General features: G+C 31.5%; 1 protein-coding gene across 2 annotated transcripts in view; it reads left to right on the top strand.

Annotated features, from left to right (window-relative positions):
• Positions 1-22843, top strand: part of LOC106459248 (serine/threonine-protein kinase MRCK alpha-like) — a 143320-nt gene that overhangs the window by 8181 nt on the left and 112296 nt on the right. For both annotated transcript variants that reach the window (XM_022385785.1, XM_013918850.2), the window contains exon 2: positions 12252-12937. In XM_022385785.1, coding sequence (XP_022241493.1) covers positions 12760-12937 — 178 coding nt within the window. In that variant the 5' untranslated portion in view covers positions 12252-12759. The remainder of the gene's footprint in view (positions 1-12251; positions 12938-22843) is intronic.

Below are 22843 nucleotides of genomic sequence, written 5' to 3'. Positions count from 1 at the left end.
TTCTGCAGTCGTTAATCTGGTATCCATTTCGATGCTCCTCTTGATAGACCTTTTTGTCCTCTCCGATGAACCAGGATGACCCAGATGCTGCTCAGTTGTTTCCTTGCCGAGTTTCCTGAATTGCACGATGATTCTGTTGACTGTCAAAAGCGGGATTCCCAAATTCTGCGAAGTTTGCCACTGACTTATTCCACCATCTGCTTGACCAACTATCCTTCCTCTAACAAAATCTGACAATTCAAGAGAACCTTGAGTTCTAGGCATGTTGTAGCACAAGATAATTAGTGTGCGGACCATTTTCATTTATATAGTGCTCTGTGAACACAAATTAGTTAGCATAAATCAGTTAAATGATGAAAAATTAGGTGTCTATTTACTTGTGACCACTCAGTGTACATTTTATGTGTCACCTTGTCAAATGCTTTCTGGAAATTCAGATATACCAAATCCATGTCTTTACCATCATATATATATATAAGCAGTAACCTTTTCAAGTTTGTAAGGCAAGATTTTTCCCTTAGTGAAATCATGTTGGCTATCCAGTAAAATTCTAAATTTTATTAACTGACTTTGCAAAGCATCTTTTATCAAACTTTCCAAGAAATTTCCCATAACTTATATATAACTAATAGGTCCATAATTACTGGGAGAATTTTTATCACTTCCCTTGAAAAGAGGAGTAATATTAACAAACTTTCAATCCTCTGGCCCACTATTCAAGGACTTGTAGAAGATAGTAGCAAATGGCTCACATATACTTAACAAACCCTTGGGGAAATATTATCTGACCCAAGAGCATTATTGTTATTTAAACTTCGCTATTTTTTCATAAGTTCAGAATTAATGTGATCATTTTGTTCAATCTTGTTTCCATCTATCAACTGTTCAAGATAAGGAATATTGCTTAAACCCTCATTAGTAAAAACTTAAAAAAAAGCAAAATTTAATAACCCAGCCATCTCATAATCATTAGATATTAGCCTTCTTTTATCATCTCTTAAAGGTCCTACCCCATCTAAACATTTTGTTTACACTTAATGTATTTTTAAAACAATTCTTACTATTAAATTTTACATTTTCAGCCAACCATTTTTCTTACATCCTTTTTAATGTCCTAATTTCCTGATTAACTAATTTTCTTGATCTTTTATGATTTTGTAAATCTCCCATCATACTAGTCAATTTAAATTTCTTAAATTTGTGATGCTTTTCTTTAATTTTATCTCTTATACCCTTTGTGAGCCAACCTGGTTTTTACTTGCAGCCACTGTTTTCTTTCTATAAGGAATATGTTTATATTGAATATTTAGAAATTAATCTTTATAGATTTTCCACATTTGATTAGTGGCTCCAAATAACCAGCTGCTCAATTCACAACAGATAGTTCATGTTGCATCTCTTCAAAATTTATTTTTTTGAAATTTGTAACCAAAATATTTTTATTCCTGATCTCCGTATGTAGAAAACCATTGATCGTAATAGAGCAATGATCACTTGCACCCAGATGTTCCCCAATTTCCATGCTTTCAACCATTTCTATATTAGAAGTTAAGAATAAATTTAAAATAGCATTGTTTCTAGTAGGTTCCATAACTAATTGGTGATGAAAGCCATCTTGAACAGTTTCCAGAAACCTTTCACCATCATGGTTTGACTATCATTTCCCAATCTGTATGCCTGAAATTAACACCACCCATAATTATGACCTCATTAACTGCTTAAATCTTAAACTCACTGTAAAGTTGTTCATTAATTTCATAAGTATCATCTGTTGGTTTGTAACAAATTCCCACTAAAAGCCTTTTCTCTAAATATCTCCTAATAGAAAATCAAATGGAATCAATCTCCTTGTTATTATCTTTGATAGCCTTAACTTCAACAAAAACTAACTCACATTTTACATATAAATCCACTCCTCCTCCTCTTTTTAGTATTCTATCCCTATTAAATAACCTATAATCCTGTATTTCAAAGAAATTTCTATAATAGAATTCTGTATTTAACCATGTTTCAGTTATTCCTATTATATTAAAATCATCTATTCCTACCAGTGCCATAAAGTCATCTGTTTTCTTTCTTATACTTCCTTGCTCATTTTCTATGCTAAACTTTTCTCTACCTATTATTTTTTTTTGCATTCAGTTTATTCTGGCCCTCACAACTTTCTAGTCCTAGCTTAAATCTTCTTCCCTTACATTTGAGTTAATAGCCCTTGCAGACAAGCCAGACCCTACCATATTTAAATGTAAACCATCCATTCCAAACAGCTTCCTTCTCCCATTAAACTGACCTTACAAGTTTAACCAGCCAATCTGCTCTAATTCTGGGCAGTATCCCTGACAAAATTCAGTTATGGCCCTTTTCTCTAAATGCTTTTGTCAGCCCCTGTGCTTATCAATTATCTCATCTAACCTACCTTTCCCTACATCATTAGCCCCTATGTGCATAACAAAAACTGCATCATTGCTAGCCTTATTATATCTCTTCTCTGTTAATTATATCCTCCACTTGTTCTCCTGGATAGCATAATCTAATTGTTTTCCCCCACAGATTATCCTATCCACATGCCTTGTCAAAGAATCACCTATAACTATAACCTCCTTAAGTTTATCATTCACATCCTTCTTTATCCCTTTTGTTTTCCTTCCTTGCAATAGTTCCTCATCTGCACAAGCCAAGGGCTAAAATCAGTTGCTAAATAGAACATGCTAATTGCAATTAACTCCACTACTTTTAGCCCTAATAGTACTGTTTCTAACTTCCTGAAAGTCATTGTTAGCTGATGTATCTCTTGTATGTAAAAGCTTAAGTTCCTCTTGAAATCCTGCTGCTATTTCCAACAGTTTACATTTCTCTTTATCTATTGCCTCTACTTTAATAAGGATAACGTCCCACTCCTCCTCCAATCTGCAAACACTATTAACAAATTGCACATCTTCACTGCTAACTTCCTTAAATGTACATACCAGTCCAGAGTTCCCAAATAAAACCCTTACGTGATATGATGAAGAAATGAAAGCATGAAAAGGATTATTTGTATTGTATGAATTTACATTATATTTCTGTTTTAGTTTTTTTTGAACCAGAAGTGTTTTAGCACCTTTTATTTGAATACCATTACTTGTTCCATCTGACAATGCCTCTAATGTAGGCAAACTTATCAGTGAATTTCAAAATGTTTTCTTTTGTATGTGTATTGCAATTTGTTGATTTAATCAGTAACAATACAGTTATATTTTGTTACATGTGAATAAGCAAAGAATAGGCACTAAGCTCATGTCACTGGCCATCTGATGGGAATATATGTACCTATAATTTCTGTTTCTCACTCTCTCATCTTGAAAATGATTTCAAAACAACTTTTGTAAAGTAAAAATATTTAAATAGATTGCAGTTAGAATGATACTGGTGACAGAGTTCTTCCAGCATAAAAACACCAGTGGAATAGGAATATACAACACTAAATTAGCTAGATGGATGAGATGTAATTAGCTGAAGTTGGCAGGTGGTTTACCTGGTACTGGGCATCTAATGAAAACCATGTAAATATGTTGGATAAGTCAGTTGATCATAAATCTTTTTTTTTTTCTGTTGTTTTCTCTAGAACTGGAAAAAATATCTTATAAATTTTCTGAAAATTTTAACTTTTGATTATCGGTACCAATTGATCAACAAATTAACACAAAAAAATATAATGTTAGCACAGTATGACACAGTACAAGAGCATTAACAGTCAGACAGAAGTGTCAGGAATATGAAACAGGAGTGCACATTAGAACTAATTACACTTTTTTTGGTAACACTGTGAGCAAAGTTAGGCAGAGTTATGAAGGAGGGGTTATTCTTTTCATTCTTTCAGTAAATACTGATAGTTTAGGTGTTAAGCATTAAGATTAAGAAAGTTTACGAGTAAACCAAATGGAATTATTAAAAACTGACTAGTAGGGGTCACCTTAAGACAGTTATAAGATTAGAATGAGATGTAATTAATAAGAGTTCTAAATTATTAGGACTCAAAGAATGACAAGTGTAGATATATTTGTATTTGTGACTTGATTTAGCTGCAAAGGGAGTTCAGAAAAGCTAAGTTTGAATTGAAGAGGTCTGAAGTGGATTATGGCAGGAAAGAAGTAATGAAAATGTGAAGAGTTGCATAAAAATTCAGATATTTTTTAATTGAATTATTGGTACTAGGAAAATGTTCTGAATGTTTACCTAAGTTCGGGAGTAGAACAGACTTAGAAATTATGGAGTAGTAGGCAGAATTATCATGTTCAGAAATTTTGAGAGACAGTAATACAGTTGCTTCATATGAATTATACTCATTTCATGTTTTTACTGAATTATAAACATGTTTTGGATATTAAATCTACAAACAACTAAGATAGCTATCATTCTACTTTGATGCTTCTTTGGTAATCAATGAAACAAATGAGGTAATGAATACTTCATGTGTAATACAAATCATCAATTATTCAGTAAATCTTATACACAATTTATATTTTACAAGACTTTTCATATAGTTTAAAATATTGATTAGAGGAGTCATGTTCACATAGTAACTTGAAAGTACTAGTAACCAATGTTCATAGTCTTTTGAGTAAGATAGAAATATGTCATTATATCAGAGACCATTAGTATATAGCATTCTCTAAAATTAATCTATATATAAAGTAGTATCAAAGTTTATAAGAACACCCCATTTCTTCTGTAGAATTAATTTGTTGAGCCTGTGAAGTAAAACCATTGTAATTTAAAATATTGGGGAAAGAAAACATCAAAATTAGGCAAATTATTGATTTTCTCAATTTGTAAGTGACTTTGATATGCTATACATTTAATTAGTTTAAAATTGTGAGAGAAAAGTGAATAAATGAATAAGTGCCTTAGATTTTTTAAAAGTTGTTTATGGTATGTAATATAAATATAAAGTGGTGCAATATTGTCACACATGATTGCCTTTAGTTTCTATACCAGTTACACAGACAAAATTTTGAGATTTTCACATTCTGAGCTTTTCGTGTATGTACATGTAGGAATATAAGGGATTTTTTTTAAACATCATCCGTTTAAAAGTCAAATCATAGAAAATTAACACTCTTTGGCAAAGAAACAAATATTTACATAGTTGCTGGTTGGAGTTTTAAAAAATTTTGAAAGACCCTAGCCGTTCACTAAGTATTGTGAAGTAAACATTGGACAGATTTGAAGAAACCGTTCTATAACATCAGACAAGGAAGAGATGTTAGATAATAGGTACATGTATTTAATAATCGATTCTCTGAAAAGTCTTGCTTATGACATTATCTTGTCTCATAGAGACAGTTTCAAGAATGTTGCAGAAATGTGGCCTTTTGGAAAGAGTAGCAGCAAGAAGGCTCTTCTTACATAAAGAGAACATAGCAAAGAGACTAGTTTTTGCAAACAAAAATGTATTCTAGTCTTAGATAGTTAGATAGAAATATATCAGAGACCACTAAATTTCCAAAAGAACATGTATCATAGTCTTTGGAACAATGCCACAAGGTTCTTTGGACAGACAAGTCTAAATTTGAACTTTTGGGTTCCAACAAGCATATATTCATATTTGTTCAATGAGAAGTTGCAGAAAGAGTGTCTTGTGCCAACAGTCAGGATGCTGTGCGATAGAGTAGGGTGCAATATATGTGAATGGTGTTGGTTTTCTTCACAAAATTGTTGGAATCATGAACCACTATAAACAGCACAATATATTAGTCAGTTATGGAAAAAAGCTGGTATTTAAAAAATATAATGACCTCGGGTACATAACCAATAAATGTTAAGCTTATTTGACAAAGAAAGAAAGCTTGGGCGATTTCTAGTAAATGGAGTAGCTGCCACAAAGCTCAAGTCTTAATCTTAAAGAACAAATCTGGGATTTGACTCCATGGTTGACAAAAGTACCAACTGTATTAAAGAAATAAGCTCTGGACACAGTTACAAAAAAACAATGAACCAAATTATACTAGAGACTAAGAAAATACAAAGATACAATTCCCTGAAGATACCAAGCTTTTGTTGATGTGAAGATGATCAAATTAAATATTAGCATTGAAGAAACTTAACATTGTTTGTTTACTAATTTTGTAATAGTTTACCCTAAAATTATTTTGCAATAATTACAAGTTACTCTTTTATAGCAAATCAATTTTTTTTTTCTGTAAAGCTCATAAAATGAAATTTTTAAGGTGTTCTAATAAGTGTGCACACTATTGTATATTCTTTAGGTATTTCATAGTTGGATTTTTGTAATACTGTGTATTTGAATCCACTGTTATGTTCCATGGATCCTTATTGTGGCAAATGGAATTTCAACTATTAAAATTAAAACATTAACAGGAGTAGCTTATGTTGCACTAATATCTTCATTAGAGCTGAAATGAAATTTTGTATTCAAATATTTTTTTAATATTCTATATTTTTGAGGACTTTCCTCGTGTTATAAATAACCCAGATGTCATTTCAATTCTCAAAGCATGAGCAAGTTACACTAACTACATCCTCTGAATACAAACTATGAATACATATTTATCCATCATCGTAAAGTTAAACAGCATCTTAATGAATGAAGCCAACTCAAGTTCGTTATTCGCTACAGTACATAATGTTAATAACTCAGAATGTAAGTACATTCTAAGTCATGAAAGCATTTGTTTTACACCATTTTGCCTTCTCTATAAAATGTATTTGTATCGAAATGAATAGAGTGAATCTTTCTTGGGAAGTGCTTCTAACAGCACCAAAATGAACTGAAATGCCAAGTTAAAATGAAATTCTTAAGTACAAATGAGTGTGACATAGCCAAGTTAATTGTAGTACAATCTGATTTATATACAGTATTGTATATTGTAATTTTGACAGTGAACCTAATACAAAATATTTAGTATCTTTGAACACTTTTTTATACAAAGCCTTTAAATTTCATTACTGATGTTATTGATTTCAACTTACGATAAACAAGGTATACGACAAATATGCAAAAAAAGTATATGATATTTTCATTGTTTTTATATCAAATATTCAGATGTGGGTAATGAATATATCTGAAAATAAAATCCACGATTTGCTTTAACTTTAATCTTTATTTTTGTATCATGATAAAAAAGGCAGTAATAAATAATGACACAGAGTTAACAGGCTTTTTTTCACCATTGAATAAATTTTTTTATTCAAGTAGGCCAAGCTTAACATTGTGATATTTATCAAATAACTAACTTTTTGTAACTTAAATATAAGATGTATTTCTAGTTGTTTGACTGACTACCAAAAAAAGCATTAAGAGTTAAGCCTAGCCTCCTACCTGATGATGAGCTCATGAAAGAGATTGAAAGCTTGTGGTTAAATAAACAACTTTATTTCATAATGGAGAAAGCTTGCTAATAAATCTATTGTTTATTTATATACAAATATCCATGTTTGAAAGAGATATTGAAGAATTAGTTAAAAGTTATTAAATGGACATTTATACAGAAGTTCAAATAGTTATGCTGAAAAAAACATATTTGTTGTAAACAACTATATTAGTTCCATGATACATCACCTCTTGATATGAATTAAAAAACGTCTTAAACTGAAGAAAAGGACACCAGTCTAGTGTTAACTCAACACTAATACGCAATGTCTTTAATTAGAGAAAAGATTGACTGGTCTTTTTTGTTATACTTTTAAACACAAAGCATATTACATTTATGTAAGCATTCAAGATGTTTTTGATGTTACATACATAGTCATTGTTTTTACTCCTTACTGCCTAATTGTTCTGGTTTTATAAATATGAGACTGACATGGTTTACAATATAATTCAAAAAGTACCTTTAAGTTTAAACCATCATAATGATAAAGTTTTCATTTTTAAGGTAAAGTTGATCGTATTTTATCTTGTTGTGACTTCCCGCTCTTTTTTTTTAAGGCAATTCTTTAGCTGTTAGAAAATATTATGAGGAGTTAACTTGGATGAGATCATGATAAATTTTAACAAGAATAATTTGGGAAAAAATTTAAAGTGTGGTTAGTGATAAATTAAAGAACACACACACACACACACATATATATATATATATTTTTTTTTTTTTCTTAAACTTCAGCATAATTGGGTACATGTATTAAAGTTTTCTTAGTTAAAAAAATGTGAAAATTTTAATATTAATCAAAAATAAGAGGAATTTTTGAAGTAGAGGACAGGAGGAATTAATCAGTAAAAAGTAACAATAATTACAAAATATTAAGAACTAAAGTGAATAAAGATATTCCTTTAACAAAAAAGAACTTTCAAATATGGGTGAAAGGTTATAACTCTGTGTCATTATATGAAAGTTGACTCTAAAGCTTTTTTGCGAATGGTATTAAGTACCATATGTAATATATCATACATATTTTGATAGAGCATTAAATGCTTTAAAATTTTATAATTTTTTATGCACATAATTACAACTCGTATGCCCTGAGGGCCAGACTAAAAGTTTTTGAATATTGTGAAAAGTAGAACAAGAATGACTTCTACATTTTATGGTCCCTGTCTTAATCAGGAGGACTGTAAAAATTCCAGTTAGTAATTGTTTTATCTTTATCTTTTGATAATTTTCTGTTAACCGGGGTCAGCAATATCAGTGATATCTAACATGTTTAATGAAGAGTATGGTGATATGACTAGATTTTAAACATTTCTTTAAAGAAAAAGGGAGGAGGGATTCTTTATTTGCTAGAAATAAGTTGAGTACTTGCAGGAAATATTATATCACTTAGATATAAATTGGGAACTAAAAAAATGGAGTGTATATTGGTTGAGATTGCTAAGATAAAGGGTAGAAGAAAAATTTTATCATTTTCAGATAGCTTATTGATCAGGTTATTCCTAATGACAGCAATGTCTGCAGAAACATAAATTATTATGGAAAGTTGAATAGGAAATTCCCCCTACACATGAGGTTGAAGAGTTGTTTGAAATTGTGGGGGATTGCATTCATGCTCAGCATGTGGATGAGTCTGCTAGGGAGGATGTTATTTTTAACCCTGTTTCTAGTGATATAATGGTGTTGTATCAGAGCATTTTGGAACTAATTGCTCTTAAATAGTGACATTACAGTTTTCAAAAGTTGCAAGAATAAGAAACCGAGCACTGAGCTAGATAAGAAATATGTAAAAAAATAATAATAAGGCTTGGGAAAAGTATGCTACTTAAGTGTGTTCTAGCTAATGCATAATTCATTCTTAAATGGCCAATTAGGGAAACTGAAATATTAATAAATGATAAACGTACAGTTTTACCCAAGTACTGTCAAGTGACAAGAGGCTCATTCGAATGCCAATACAGCACACACACTGAATTCAGACTATCTCCACACACATCACAATTATTAGACAAACTATTTCACAAGTATATTAACTCTAAGAGAGAGAAGTAATTTTGTTATAAAACAAATCTAGATGTAGGTTTCCAAAGATTGAATTTATTAAATATATAAGGTATTCAGATTTGCATTAAAATAAACCACCTATTCTTTGATTATTAAACTTCTAATAACTTTCAACATATCAATGAAGTTTCTACACTCCTTAGAATATAAGTCCAAATTTGAAGCTCCTTGTTTTAACTCAAACTTCTTGAACTATATACATTTAATAGTAACCTATCATTGCACTTTTCTTATCTTAATGTTATTCTTCTTGCTATCAGAGGACCAAAACTGAATCCAATATTCTTAATGAGGTATTATGAAAGTTATATTCAAGTTAACAAAAACTTTCTTATATTTTTAAATCGGGATTTTTGATAAATACACGTAAATGTGAATCCTACATAGCTTCGTTAAGGAAACTTCAAGCTGTTATCAATCACACTAAAAACAAATTATTTTTTACATCAGTATTAATTCTCCCATCACACAAATATGTTTCCAAATTGAAAAAAGACACAAGGTATACATAGTTTTTCTCAGTACTAATATCCATTTCCCACTAACATATACAAGACTGCCCAATAACATTAGCCTCTTCCATAACTGTGATATAATCAGCAAATTTGGAAGAATTTTTGCCTTAGAAAATATCAAAATGGTGAGATATGAATAACAAAATTGCCAAAATAACATTTTTCTAGATTTATGTATTAAGCCCATAATTTCTTATGTCTCTCCCTTAAAGCCAATTTTATAAATTTCACAATTGGATACACTGTATAAGAGATTAAGTGACTGATACAAAGAAGAAAAATGTAAATTAAGCTTTATTAATACTTGTTAGTTAAACAAAACTAACTTAAAAATGGGAATGTATTTAATGTAAACTTTTCTCTTCAGATTTTTAAAAATTCCAAAATATAATAGTATATTTATAAATAAATGAAAAATGCTAAACTTACAAGAATGTGAAGGGTAGTGTTAAAATGGAGGTTCCAACTTTGTTTTCTTTAAACTTAAAAAAGATTAACTAAATTGTTTTATATGTTAGATGTGGCTGTGAAAGTCTTACAGCTCAAAACATCAAACTTGACTTCAAGGTTTTTTAATACCCACATGAACAAAAGACTACAAATATAAGAGTTCAGGATCAGGAGTGTAGTTGGGGGTGGGGGATGGGGAGTCAAACAACCACCTTAACATTTTAAAAGGTCCACTTCTAATTTTTTTATGAACACTTTCATGTAAATCACTTAAATTCTTTGTTTAGAAGAAGGTCCACATTTTTTTTGGAAGTTAACCCTCCCTCCCATGATGTAGTGCTGGCTATGATCCTGAGGATAATATTAGACTTTCAACAAAGTGCTAAACACCATTTTTATTAGTGAAGGAGAAAAATGTATAAAAATGCTTTCTTTAAAGCTAAAAAAAATAAATTCTTTAGATTAGAGCTTAGATGATGTATGGCAGAATTTAACTTGAAATACTGAAGTAGTTGACTTGAGAAGTGTCAAAGACCCAGTTTCTTTTTTTAAGTATTTAAGAAAGAATACAATTTCTGATGATTGGAAGATAATAGTGTTTATATAGTACCTATTATTGAAAGAAGGAGTTGAGGTAGGACCCAGGAAAGGACAGACCTGTTTGTTTGATGTACTCTATTGTGAGAGATAGCTCCAATAGAATCTTGAAAGTTGTCATTTAAGAAACAGAACAAAATGTTTTTCAAAGATATTTTACTGCCTCATAAAGAGTTTATTATGGCTTCATCTTTTTTCTTTACTGGGGGAGGGGTGTATGGCGTCCTGTTAAATGTCACATGTATCATTAATTTCAGAAAATCTTCACAAAATTACCACAAAAATGTTTATATAGCATACTGGGTTCTAGTGGAATTGGTGGGCAAGTTAAAAAGTAGATATAAAATAGCTTGGTGGTGGAAAGCATGTTGTAGTAACCTTTCTAAAATCATTAATGATAAGAAAGATTAATTTACAAAAACAATGTAAATAGGTTTCAGTTATTAAACAGCATCAAGTGATGCATTTTGAATATGAGAATTTAAAAGAGAAACTGCTGGGTTGAAAAGGAAAATGATTTGAGAATGCTGAGATTTATTTATAGAAGTTTTTAAGAGTGATTAGAAGTTACAGACAGAATAAGAATTATATCTGGATTTAAACATTTTGACAATGAAGAGAAACTTAGAATCATGGAGGAATTGTTTTCTTTAGAGCAAATAATTACTGACTGTGATTTAAGATTTTAAAATTGACAGACCTTGGATAGATTGTAATTAGGAGATATTTTTCTTGGAATAATAATGTTAAGAGTAAGTCTTTAAACATTAGAGTAATAAGCTTGAGTAGCCCATGTTCATCCTCATTGTTCAGCATAAGTACTTCTCTATTGGAGTTATAAAATTGTTGAATGCTTTGGTAATCTTTAGTTTAAAATTATTGAACTTTTTGCAAGATGTGGTAAGTATGTAGATGCAAAGGGCTACATTAGTTTGTTAGTAGGAATGGTGTCGTTGACAAGCTGAATGATTTTATCCTTTTCTTTCTTCATTTTATGATTAAAACTGTGTGTACCATATCATAAAATGTTTAATAAGCTGAAGAAGGATCTCTTGTGTGCTTTAATAATTTATATGTTAATGTGATTTCTGTCTTGAAAAAGGAGAATTGTAGGCAACATTCACAGGCCTCTCATACTTAATAATTATTGGTATGCATTAGTTATTTTACTCTCATATTTATGTGAATATTTTTGTGTTAAAACATATATTAATCTGAAGAAACTACCCTAACTCTTGTTGTTGTTTTTTTCCAGCACCTCCTACAAATGGTGTGATAAATCTGGTGGAATGTTTCTTCATGTGCTGAGACTTTTGTTGAAGATGTTGTGATAACATTAGAAGATTGTGCATGTTTCCAATTAATGTAAAGTACATAAATTTTGTTCAAGAAATCAAGTAGTGCCTTTAAAATTTGCTCAGTATAAGAAAGAGCATGACACGTATGGAAGTGACTGTGTATGATGTGGATTGTACAAAACATTGATACATCTACATATAGATCAAGGATCACTTGAATATCTTTCCAAGTAGCTACACAGTTTTGTTATATAATGTTACAACAGGTTTTTATTCACTCTTCACATCCATGCGCATTTTTCAGGTAACTAAGCAATGAGGAATAGTCTTTTTAACTTATGTAAGCTTTCTACCATCGTATGCTATACAAAATTGTAAGGTAGTATTTCATTATTTTCAATTGTAGTAAATAAAGGATGTGATAGTGTTTCATGTGTGTGACGTGAGTACAAATAATAAAAAAACATGGGTCCAGAGGAAAGGTTGAGGGAATTGGAGCAGCTTTTTCTTGGTGGACCTGTTGTTGCTAGTGGAAACAGTTTCAGTGTAGAAACTCTGTTGGATGTGCTTCTGGTTCTTTATGAAGAATGTTGCAATTCTTCGCTTCGTCGAGAAAAAACGGTGTCTCAGTTTATAGATTATGGTAAGTTGGAGTTCAGATTTTTTACTAGAAATTTGATGTTGTTTTACTACTACGAAACATTTACATTTTACTGGCAACTACCATTTAGTGATAGCTATCAAGTATACAAAGAAATTTTATCCTACTTGTAATGTAAATGCCTATCACCTTTTTGGCTTTTAGAGCTTTTCAAAGGTTTAGTAACTTGTCTTATTCAATGTATTATTTGATATTTATTGAATAATAGATGTTTATGGCTATAGTATTTTTTTATATAATATGTGAAATGTTAAGCTTAGTTTATTAAATATCTTTTTCTGTAAGAGTTTATTTTATAAATATAAATATATATATATATATAAATGTCCAAGAAGTATTCTGTCTCAAAACTGAAAACTGATGACGGGATACATATATGTCAGAGGTGTGGAATTCTTATTGACCAATGTCCAAGACAAGTTTTGCTGTTATGCTTGCACATTAGACTTTTTTTTTTACATTGTTTGTTATATTGTTATAAAAACACTTGTAACAGTTTTATTTGAAAAATATCCCACTTGATTGCATACTATTATTTGTGAAAGCTGCAGAAAAACATCTTACAAATATTTAAAAAACACTGCATCTGTATACAGTTGATTTGTACAATTTTTGCAAACTAACACATTTAATATAAATATTATGATAAATATACATTAAATATTTAAATTTATAGAAATTATGCAAACAGTTGGGTCACCAGTACATTTTAAGTCACCTTATTAATGTCCAAATCCCAGTTTTATATGTGTTTTTGTTATCACTGGTAACTGTTAAATAAAAGCAAAATCTTAAAAGTTATATTCTACTTTTTTGCATGTTTTGTGGGATGGAGAGGAAGCAGTTAGATTCTTAAGAAGGAAAGATTAGTTTTTCTAGTATCTTGTCCCTTTATGTACATGCATTTCAGTAGATAAAGCAGTTGTCTGGAAAGTGACAGTGGGGTGGGGTGCGTATGTTATGTATTTGAAAGTAACAGAAAGATAGTAATATGTGTATGAAGTGTTGTTAATATTAGAAAAATGATAGCATTTATACAGAGTATATTGTTAATCATAAACTGTCTAAAGTTTTGGTAGAGTATTATAGCCTTCTGTTCTGATGACTAGGTATGTTAAAATATATCTTATTCAAACATTTTACATTAGTTTTTATGATAGTCTGTATTGCTATATGATAGTTTTTATTGTTTCAATGTATGGAAGTACAGCAATGAACATTTCTAAATATTTATTTAAAAAATAGTATGGTGAGATAACACAGGCCTGCAATGTTTTTATTGTCTTAATTTTTACATGTTCTACAGTAATTCCTGTATCCTGAATCCAAAAGTGATATCCATTTTTCTCCATCACATACAGATTTTTCACAAAACGTCATATGTACTTTTACCTAAGTGAATCATTTCCATTGAAATTGGGTCACATTTTGTTATGCTTAAAATGTTGACAACCACTGGCTATAGATTTCTTTACCTGAGAGTCTTATCAATCGTTCTAGAACCCTCTAGTATATATATAGTTAACAGACCACATGATGTGCCATTTTGGATAGTATTTATTTGTGGGTGCACTTTGACATTATTTTTTCTTTTCAGTATTATTTATTCATTGCTATGGCAACAATAGGTTGTTCAAATGACCCAAACATATTATGTTGTATTTGTTGTAAATTCGATCTAAGTAAGTTTTTTATTTCTTCCCAATTTGTTAAAAATCCTTACCTGATAGGAAAAAATTAATATTATTTTCAAAATCTATGTAGCTAAATTACGGAAAATCCATTATTAAAACCAAAACACCTTTTATGAAGTTTAAGTTCCCAGGCCTGCATAAATATCAAATTTCGAATATTCTTACTCTCTTTTGGGAACCATTATTATTTTTTTTTTTTGTACAGACACTTTGGTCCTTAGGATGCATTACTACAGTGTGTATACATATGCTCTTGTATACTGCAGTTAACTCGTAGACAGTGTATGTTAAAACATTCATCAGATGTATTGGAACTGGGAGGTTCTGTAGCATCCCCGCTTTTACAACTCCTTATATTTTCAATCTCTCATTGTAAAATCTACATGTCTAGCCAAGTGCCCCCACTTTACAACTCCTTTCTACACCACTGGTGACTGATGTAATGTTCACAGCAACTGAAGTTTTCAAAATCAGGCTATAAACCTACATTCTATAGAGATTTTTAGCTAAAATCAAACTGTAAAACTACTTTTTGTAGAGATTTTTAGCTAAAATCAAACTGTAAAACTACTTTTTGTAGAGGTTTTCAGTTAAAATCAGACAATAAAACTACATCCTGTAGAGATTTTTAGCTAAAATCGTACTGTAAAACTACTTTTTGTAGAGGTTTTAGTTAAAATCGTACTGTAAAACTATATTTTGTAGAGGTTTCTAGTTATATGTTAATTTCAACAAGTGTTCAAATTCTTCATGTAAGATGTTTTTTCTATAGCTCATGAAGATATTCTAATTCAGGAATACAAGTTAAGTACTTCATTTAAAGTCCGTTATCATACAGCCAATATGAGTTTATTACTACACATAGTTTCCCTGAGGTTAAGCAGTGCAGTGTATATTCTCATGAGGGTTATTTGTTACGTGAAGGTCCTATTCCTGTCAAATGGTAGTCACTTTTGGTCAGTCTGTGTGTGTAGATCTGCTTCATTTGTTGTGTATGAAGTGTACAGCCTTTTTAAGTTGGTTACTGTATGTATACCAGTTTAGGTCTTACAGTCTTTGGCGCCTTAAAATTAAAGAACCGTCGCTAATACGAAGGTATTTACGATATTGAATACAGGTTTTCGATTATTTAACCAGTTTACCGGTCAATTTAAGGCCTATGGTGTTGCGTTTGAGGTCAAGTTGATTCACTGCAGATTTATGTTCTACGTGTAGAGTCCGTTAAGTCGGATGGTACGTTTTCGTCCACCCTAAGTGTATGTACAAAATATAAACTCACTTTACACCATATGGTACATGTTTTGATCAGGTATTAAAAGAGAGAATTTCGTGAGGTGAAGTTTTGCAGTTGAATGATTAGTTATGGGTATAGAGAAAAAATGAAGAACGAATTTGTAAGGTGAACTTGCTTCCTTTAACCTCTCCTCTGCGCTAAGACAATTTTAAGTAGGAGACTACGTGTTCTTTTGAGCAATTTTTATATAGCTGAAACCTGCATTTGTATGACAGTTTTATTATTAATTCTTTGTAACTATCCATCATTGAATTATAAGTTTATAAGATTTAAAAGAAATACAAAACTTTACACAAATAATTTTTAGAATTTATTCTGGGTGAAACAGATATATGTCCATATGTAATAAAAACGTCTTATTTATAAACATTAGTGATAGTCTAGAGAAACTTCGCTACAGAAATAACTGATCCACTCAGTTTTGCCAGCTGCACTTCCTGTGTACTGGCACGTACCTAGCATGAGTCAAACGAGCCTGATGCACAAGCCCACCTGGCTCACGGCGTATTGGTCACGTTTGTTTTTTTTTGTTTTCTTGCCTTTATGAATCAGGTGTGAATTATACTTGTTATTACTGAAAGGTGTAGTAAGCTTGTTCGGCATAACATTTGAACATTATGTAGTGAATTAACTTTTTTGTCACCAAGTTTCACTCGAATCGTGACCAAGGCTCCGTGTATTTTTTCTTTCTCTCATAAGATAAATATTTTCTAAATAAAAACTGAGTTTTGGATGTTTCAGACCCCGGCTATATTTCATTATTCTCTTTAGTGGGTAATAATAACAGTTTAATAGATCAAGATATATTTTAATGTCTCTATTATGCATAAACTTAAAAACAATCTCTTTAAACATGCTTTGTTTTTCCATTTGCTACATTCTACAAAATCGGTTCTGAAGAGACAGTTTAAACGCCTTGTAGCACATTTTTATATATGGAAGACAGTTTTTAAAGGTATATTATATTCTATGCGTATAATCGTTAGTGTAATTTTGGAAATAAATGAAAGCGTTTTAAAGTTGTTTTTACTAAACTCGTCTACTTTGCAAGTTATTTAAAAGTTCTTGTTTTTCAACGTTTCTGAAGTCCCCCGGTGGAACAACATTAAGTCTTCGCATTTACAATGCTATAATCAGGGGTTCGATTCCTCTCGGTGGACACAGCAGATAGCCCGATGTGGCTTTGCTATAAGAAAACACACACACCCGCACGTTTTTGAAATTATCGCCACCTACTGGCAGCTGTATAACTGACAAAAAGCTTTTTTTTGCATAGTAACTAAATATTTAATATTGGGTTTCATTATTTAGTCGACTGAAACATGTTTATGGAGTAAAAAAAGAATTCTTGCGCGCTTCAAGCGAGCCAATACCGGCTAGAAATTTATTTTTATTTTAAAAACAAACAAGTACAAAAGTTGCTTGATATAGAAAAACAATTGTCGTCTCAAAGGTAGAAGTACTTCGTTTTGTTGAATGTCTTGCTTAACCTGAAGCCACGTATGTAAACAGTAAAGGAATGTTTAACCAAGAGTAGAGGTTACATCTCTTTCTTGCTGCGGGCAGTGATATTTATATTTATAAAACGGAATACCAACTTTAATATTTGAAAACGAACGTCTTTCCTGGCACAGTGTATTTTTCGTTCATCATGTTTAGTTTGTTTATTCATTCAAATACACTTTTATACACATTAAATAGGAAAGAAAGAAAACCAGATGTTTATCGTGACGTTACCGCCCAGTACAAGTGTACAGTGGGCGTGTCAAAGGAAGTTTCTTACTGGAGAATATTTGTAGAACGTGACGTAACGTATAGAAATACACGTTCATTTGTCGGAAAGATTAAATGTATAATTTCTAAAGCAAGAAGACGTATTCTTCAACTTAGAATTTGATAACGAGACATTGTCATGAGTAGAAGTTAACTTTTTAAGGCAGTAGTGAGAAAGGTTGGAAACAAAACTATCTCAGTCATTAGCTGTTTACACGAACTTTTTAAAACAAACAAAAATAAAACTCGCCTCATTCTATCTAGCACGGTTCCAATACATTTGTGTAAATTTGTGTTATACTAAATGATAGACGTCCGTAAAGGTCTGCATAGTAATCAATAGTTACAATGCCTGAAATTTGTTCAATTAACCTAAAAAATGCTATAACGTTAATGCGGTGAACCATACCCTACCTTTTCACTCCTTTCTTCTGGCTATTATTTCAAAATTTATATCAGACTTTTTAATTTGACACAGTTTTAAGAAAATATATTTACGCAATTTTTATAGTGTAAAAAAAATTCGCTTTCGTTTTTTTTAATATTTTGTCTGGTCATATATGTGTTTGAAAGTGTCTGTAGCGATTTTCATGAAAGTGTATTTCATTAGAATACAGTACGCAGTTAAAGTTGTAAGATATAGTACAAAAAATTCTGCTAAAGTAATACCTAACTGTCTAATTGATATATATTAATTTTTAGTGTGGCGAGAAGCGGGAACCGTTGTATGTTACCAACCTTTACGTTTGATATGTAAACTTCATACCTTGATATTTTATTTACGTCATTGTGTGAGAGTCTAGGATGTGCCCATAGTAAGTTATGAATTGTTGACCGTTAATCGAGACGCTCTATTAATAGTAACTTAAACTTTCGGGTTAAGAAAAGTATACACACACGTGCTGTATTTAAGGTACCAGTAATATCAAAGAACTAGTAGGATAATAATGGTTTTAGGTAGTAAAATGCACCCAGATATATGTTAACTTCGAACCTATACATCGTCCACAAAGAGAGATCTAGTCTCACTAACAGCACAAACTGTTATCGTAGCTTATATATTGTATCCTTGTAATAGCCAACATAAAGTATTGCTCACTTCTGTTAGATGATTTTCGCCGAACGAATAAACAGAAAACTTTATTGAAAACTGCCTTATAATATGATCTTCGAAATATTTAGGCTGTTCTGGTGGTCAAAATGGTATTCATTTAATAAAATAAACGAGTTCATCTGGCGGCCAAACCGTGTACTTTAAATATCGTTGTATCATATCACTTGACATCCAGACTGTGCATATGAATTTTTCATATCACCTCACGATCAAATTGTGTATCTTCTCGTATTTCCGAATTCACCAATCCGCCAGCCTGAAAATCAAGTGTGAAATAACAAACTATACCGGTTAACCTTGCGCTGAAAGAGTGTATTTTACGTAGGAAATGCCCCCCTCTCCAATGGCACAGCGGCATGTCTGCGGACTTACAACGCTAGAAACCGGGTTTCGATACCAGTGGTGGGAAGAGCAGAGATAGCCCATTGTGTAGCTTTGTGCTTAATTACAAACAAACAAACAAATCTAGGAAAATACATCGGTTTATACCTGGGTGTTTTAAGTGATTCCCAGTTTGTCCCTGAAGAAGAAAGGGCCCACCTTTAGAAAGCGCTCGGGTTATAGGGTTTTTTATTCATTTCTATCGAGACTTCTTGAACCTACGTGTTTTTTCTGACATCATGAAAGTGTTAAATACTTGTACAGTAATAGAATATCTGGAGATATAAGCGCTGTTAAAGAACACAGAACAAACAAATTGTAAATGTAACAATCTATATAATCAAATATACGAACACATTTAATGGATTTTTAGCATGTCGCACTACTTCAGTTTAATATGCCATTTTTATTAGTATTTTTAGTTTAGAAGAAGATTCGAAGGTATAGAAAATGACATTTTTAAGAACAAGACTTCAGAATTTTCCTTGTATACGCTCTCTATCTCTCCCCCATTTTTTTCTCGTCGTTGTTTCGTTCATGAAGACTCGTAAATTCTTGTGTTTGATTAATGTACATGTATATTTCTTCATAAATCTTTGGTACACGGCCGTGATCAAGTTTGACCTCGACTTGGCGTCACTTACGGAAATACTATGTTTATAGCTGAGCTTCAGCGTTTGTGTGTGTGTGTGTGTATGTAATCAGTTTTGTGTTATAAGTGTCTACCTATACAACCTAGATAGAATAAAGGCAGATAATTTTTTTTTCATTTTTACCCGATTTCACTTATCTTAAATGGGCTCGAGGCTTTTGACGCATGCACTTTTAAGTACGTGAAACTTCAGTGCGTTTAGTTATTCTAAGTGTTTTTTAATGCTTTTTCCTTGTTTGTTGGAAATAGACAGAAAGGCGAAACATTAGTAAGGAGTAAGACCTCTTCTACTTCAGTAATAATCTCCGAGATGTCGAGTGGGTTTTGCCTTCTTTTACACTTTTCCTCTGTCATCATCGTCGTGTGCCGTCTTCGTTAGAAAGGTTGGCTGTCACAATCCTCCACTTCTGTCTGTTCTGTATTTTTCTCACCAGGTTTTCATATTTTCCTATTTCAGTCCACTCTTTAATATTTGTTATCCACTCTGTTCTTGGTCTTCCCCCTGTATATTTTCTGTAAAAAAGTCTTTTGACTTGTCCATAGTGGGAGTATGAAGTTATATCCGCGAGTATTAAGTGGAACGTGGCACATCAGCTCTATGTTTCGATTTATAATATTTTTATTTTTATTTTAAAAACCCTATTCACTGTTTGCTTCATCTTTGTATGTGGAAAGATGTATCTAGGTTTGGGTTAAGGCTATTTGAGATCACCAGTTACACTAGCCAGAGGATTGAATGTTAAAGCTACAGCACCTAGCCTATTGAAATAATTAAACACAAAATCATTTTCAACGCTTCCCTTCTCCAGCATCTGATGCTTGTTTATATGCACTGGTAAAAGAAAAAAAAAAAAACAGATCAGTAAGTAATAAAAAAAATTGCAAGTGAACATCTCAAAACATTTTTCACAAGTCAAGCCATAGCCTAGTAGTAATGGAGGCTAGCTACTCTGTGAATCTGAGAACCCGTAACAGCAAAAAGAAAATGGGCGTTTCACACGTCGGATCCGTGGTTGGGTCATAAGAATAACGTTCAACCCAATTACTTTGGGGGTTTACCTAGTGTGCATTAAAAAATTCACCTTTGTAAGTAAGTTCAAGTAGATAAATATTTAAAACCATATTTAATATTATAAAATTCCATTACAGAGTTGATAAATAAATGTATTTACTAGAATATTATTCATTTTTTGAATCATTTCTTACTAGGCCTGAATATATGAGGTGCAATAAGGCGTCACGTATTAAAAACTGATCAAGTTAAAATATAATTGTGCAGTTAAAAAAAAAACCTTAGGAAAAGCTCTGCATCACTAGCTCAGACAAGAGTTGGCGGTAGGTGCTGTTGACGAATTACTTTTACTGTAATTTCCCATTCCAAAATTAGGGGTGGCTATGTAGCTTTGTAAGAAATTCTGAAACATAAATAAACAAAAAAAGATGTGTAATACCCGCAATTAACAATGTGCTTATCTCGCCTTTTAGTAGGTTATTAGTAAGAGTATATATATATATATATATATATATATATATTTGCTCAGTATATGACAATAAAACTGTAGACATGTTTAAAAGTTATTTATTTTGTTTAGATATAACATGTTAAAACTATCTTTACAAGCTTTGGTGTAGTGTATTCTACTATAAAAACTGAATGAAAGAAACAAGAAAACATGGCAGAAGCTACGGGAAGCGGTATTAGCATTTTCATTAAAATCTTTGTTACTTTGGAAGTGGTAAGACACATTATTTCCGGAAGTAATTAGAGAAACCGGTACTGGTGTAAGTTTTTTTCATAGCACGTGACTTCTCATTATAAGAAGGAAACTTCCGCCAAAGCTTTCAATCTAGCATAGAACAACAGTTTTACTCCCCCCCCCCCATCTTCCTTGTGTGTCTGTCTGGTGGTTAAACGATGAAATGTTAGTAGAAATGTTTTTTTTTTATAAATTTCTGTATTAGATGTCGGTTCTTGTTATGGTACATTAAATGTTCTTAACTACTTTCTCAACATAACAGGCTTGAAGGTGTGTATGTCGTGGTGGAAACACAGAATTTGTTTAAAAAGAACATATTAAAGATACTTTAATAAATGTATTACACGCAAACTTTCTGATTTTAGTACTTGACCTTAAACATAATTAAAAGTTATATTTAAGAAGGTAAATGTTTAATTATTGCTATTGAGTGATGCCAGAAAAGGTTTCTAGTGTATTATGATTATGGGCAGTGTTTTTTTAGTCGGTGTTTCCCATAGGGGGGGGGGGGCAAATGATCTCTTGAGGGGGTAAGCTATTAGGGTAGAGTCAGTAGTAGAGTAATGCAAAATTAAGCGTTTTAACCTATTTTTATTAATGAAAATGACAAGTATTTACTGCAACACGTATAGCATTTTAACGTATGTACATGTATTACATCTCGTCACTTAACTCACTTTCATTAATTAAAAAAAAAAGAAGGGGTGCGCAAGAAAACATTTTTATTAAAGGGGAAAGGGTTGCGTGGAAAAAGAGAAAGTGTTTACCACCCCATAGGAAGCGCTGAAAATTAGAATGTCAGGTTAAAAAGAAAGAAAAAGTTTGTTACGTTCAAGCACGCAGTGTTAGAGAAACATTCTTCGAGAACTTGTGAAAACATAGTAAAGGGTGGAAAACTGGTGAAGAATAATGATGTTTGATTATTATAACACTTATAAACAGCTGATGTTGTGACAAGGAAATAATTGTGAATTTGAAAAGCGAATTATTTGCAAAAAGTGTTAAATATTTGAAGAATCTGAATTCCCAGTTGAACAAAATATGTATTTTGTTTCAGACAATCCTTATCGGTCAGTAAAAAAAGGTAGCAGTAAGTTTTTGTTCTTGACTATTTATTGAAGAAAAACAATTTGATTATAATTAACGGCTTTACAAAATTATAGGGCCTGGCATGGCCAGGTGGATAAGGCGCTCGACTCACAATCTGAGGGTCGCGGGTTCGA

This window comes from Limulus polyphemus, unplaced genomic scaffold (assembly GCF_000517525.1).
Source record: "Limulus polyphemus unplaced genomic scaffold, Limulus_polyphemus-2.1.2 Scaffold26, whole genome shotgun sequence".
Lineage (NCBI taxonomy): Eukaryota > Metazoa > Arthropoda > Merostomata > Xiphosura > Limulidae > Limulus > Limulus polyphemus.
Note: the sequence above shows the minus strand (reverse complement) of the source record. Positions and strands in the feature narration are given on the sequence as shown.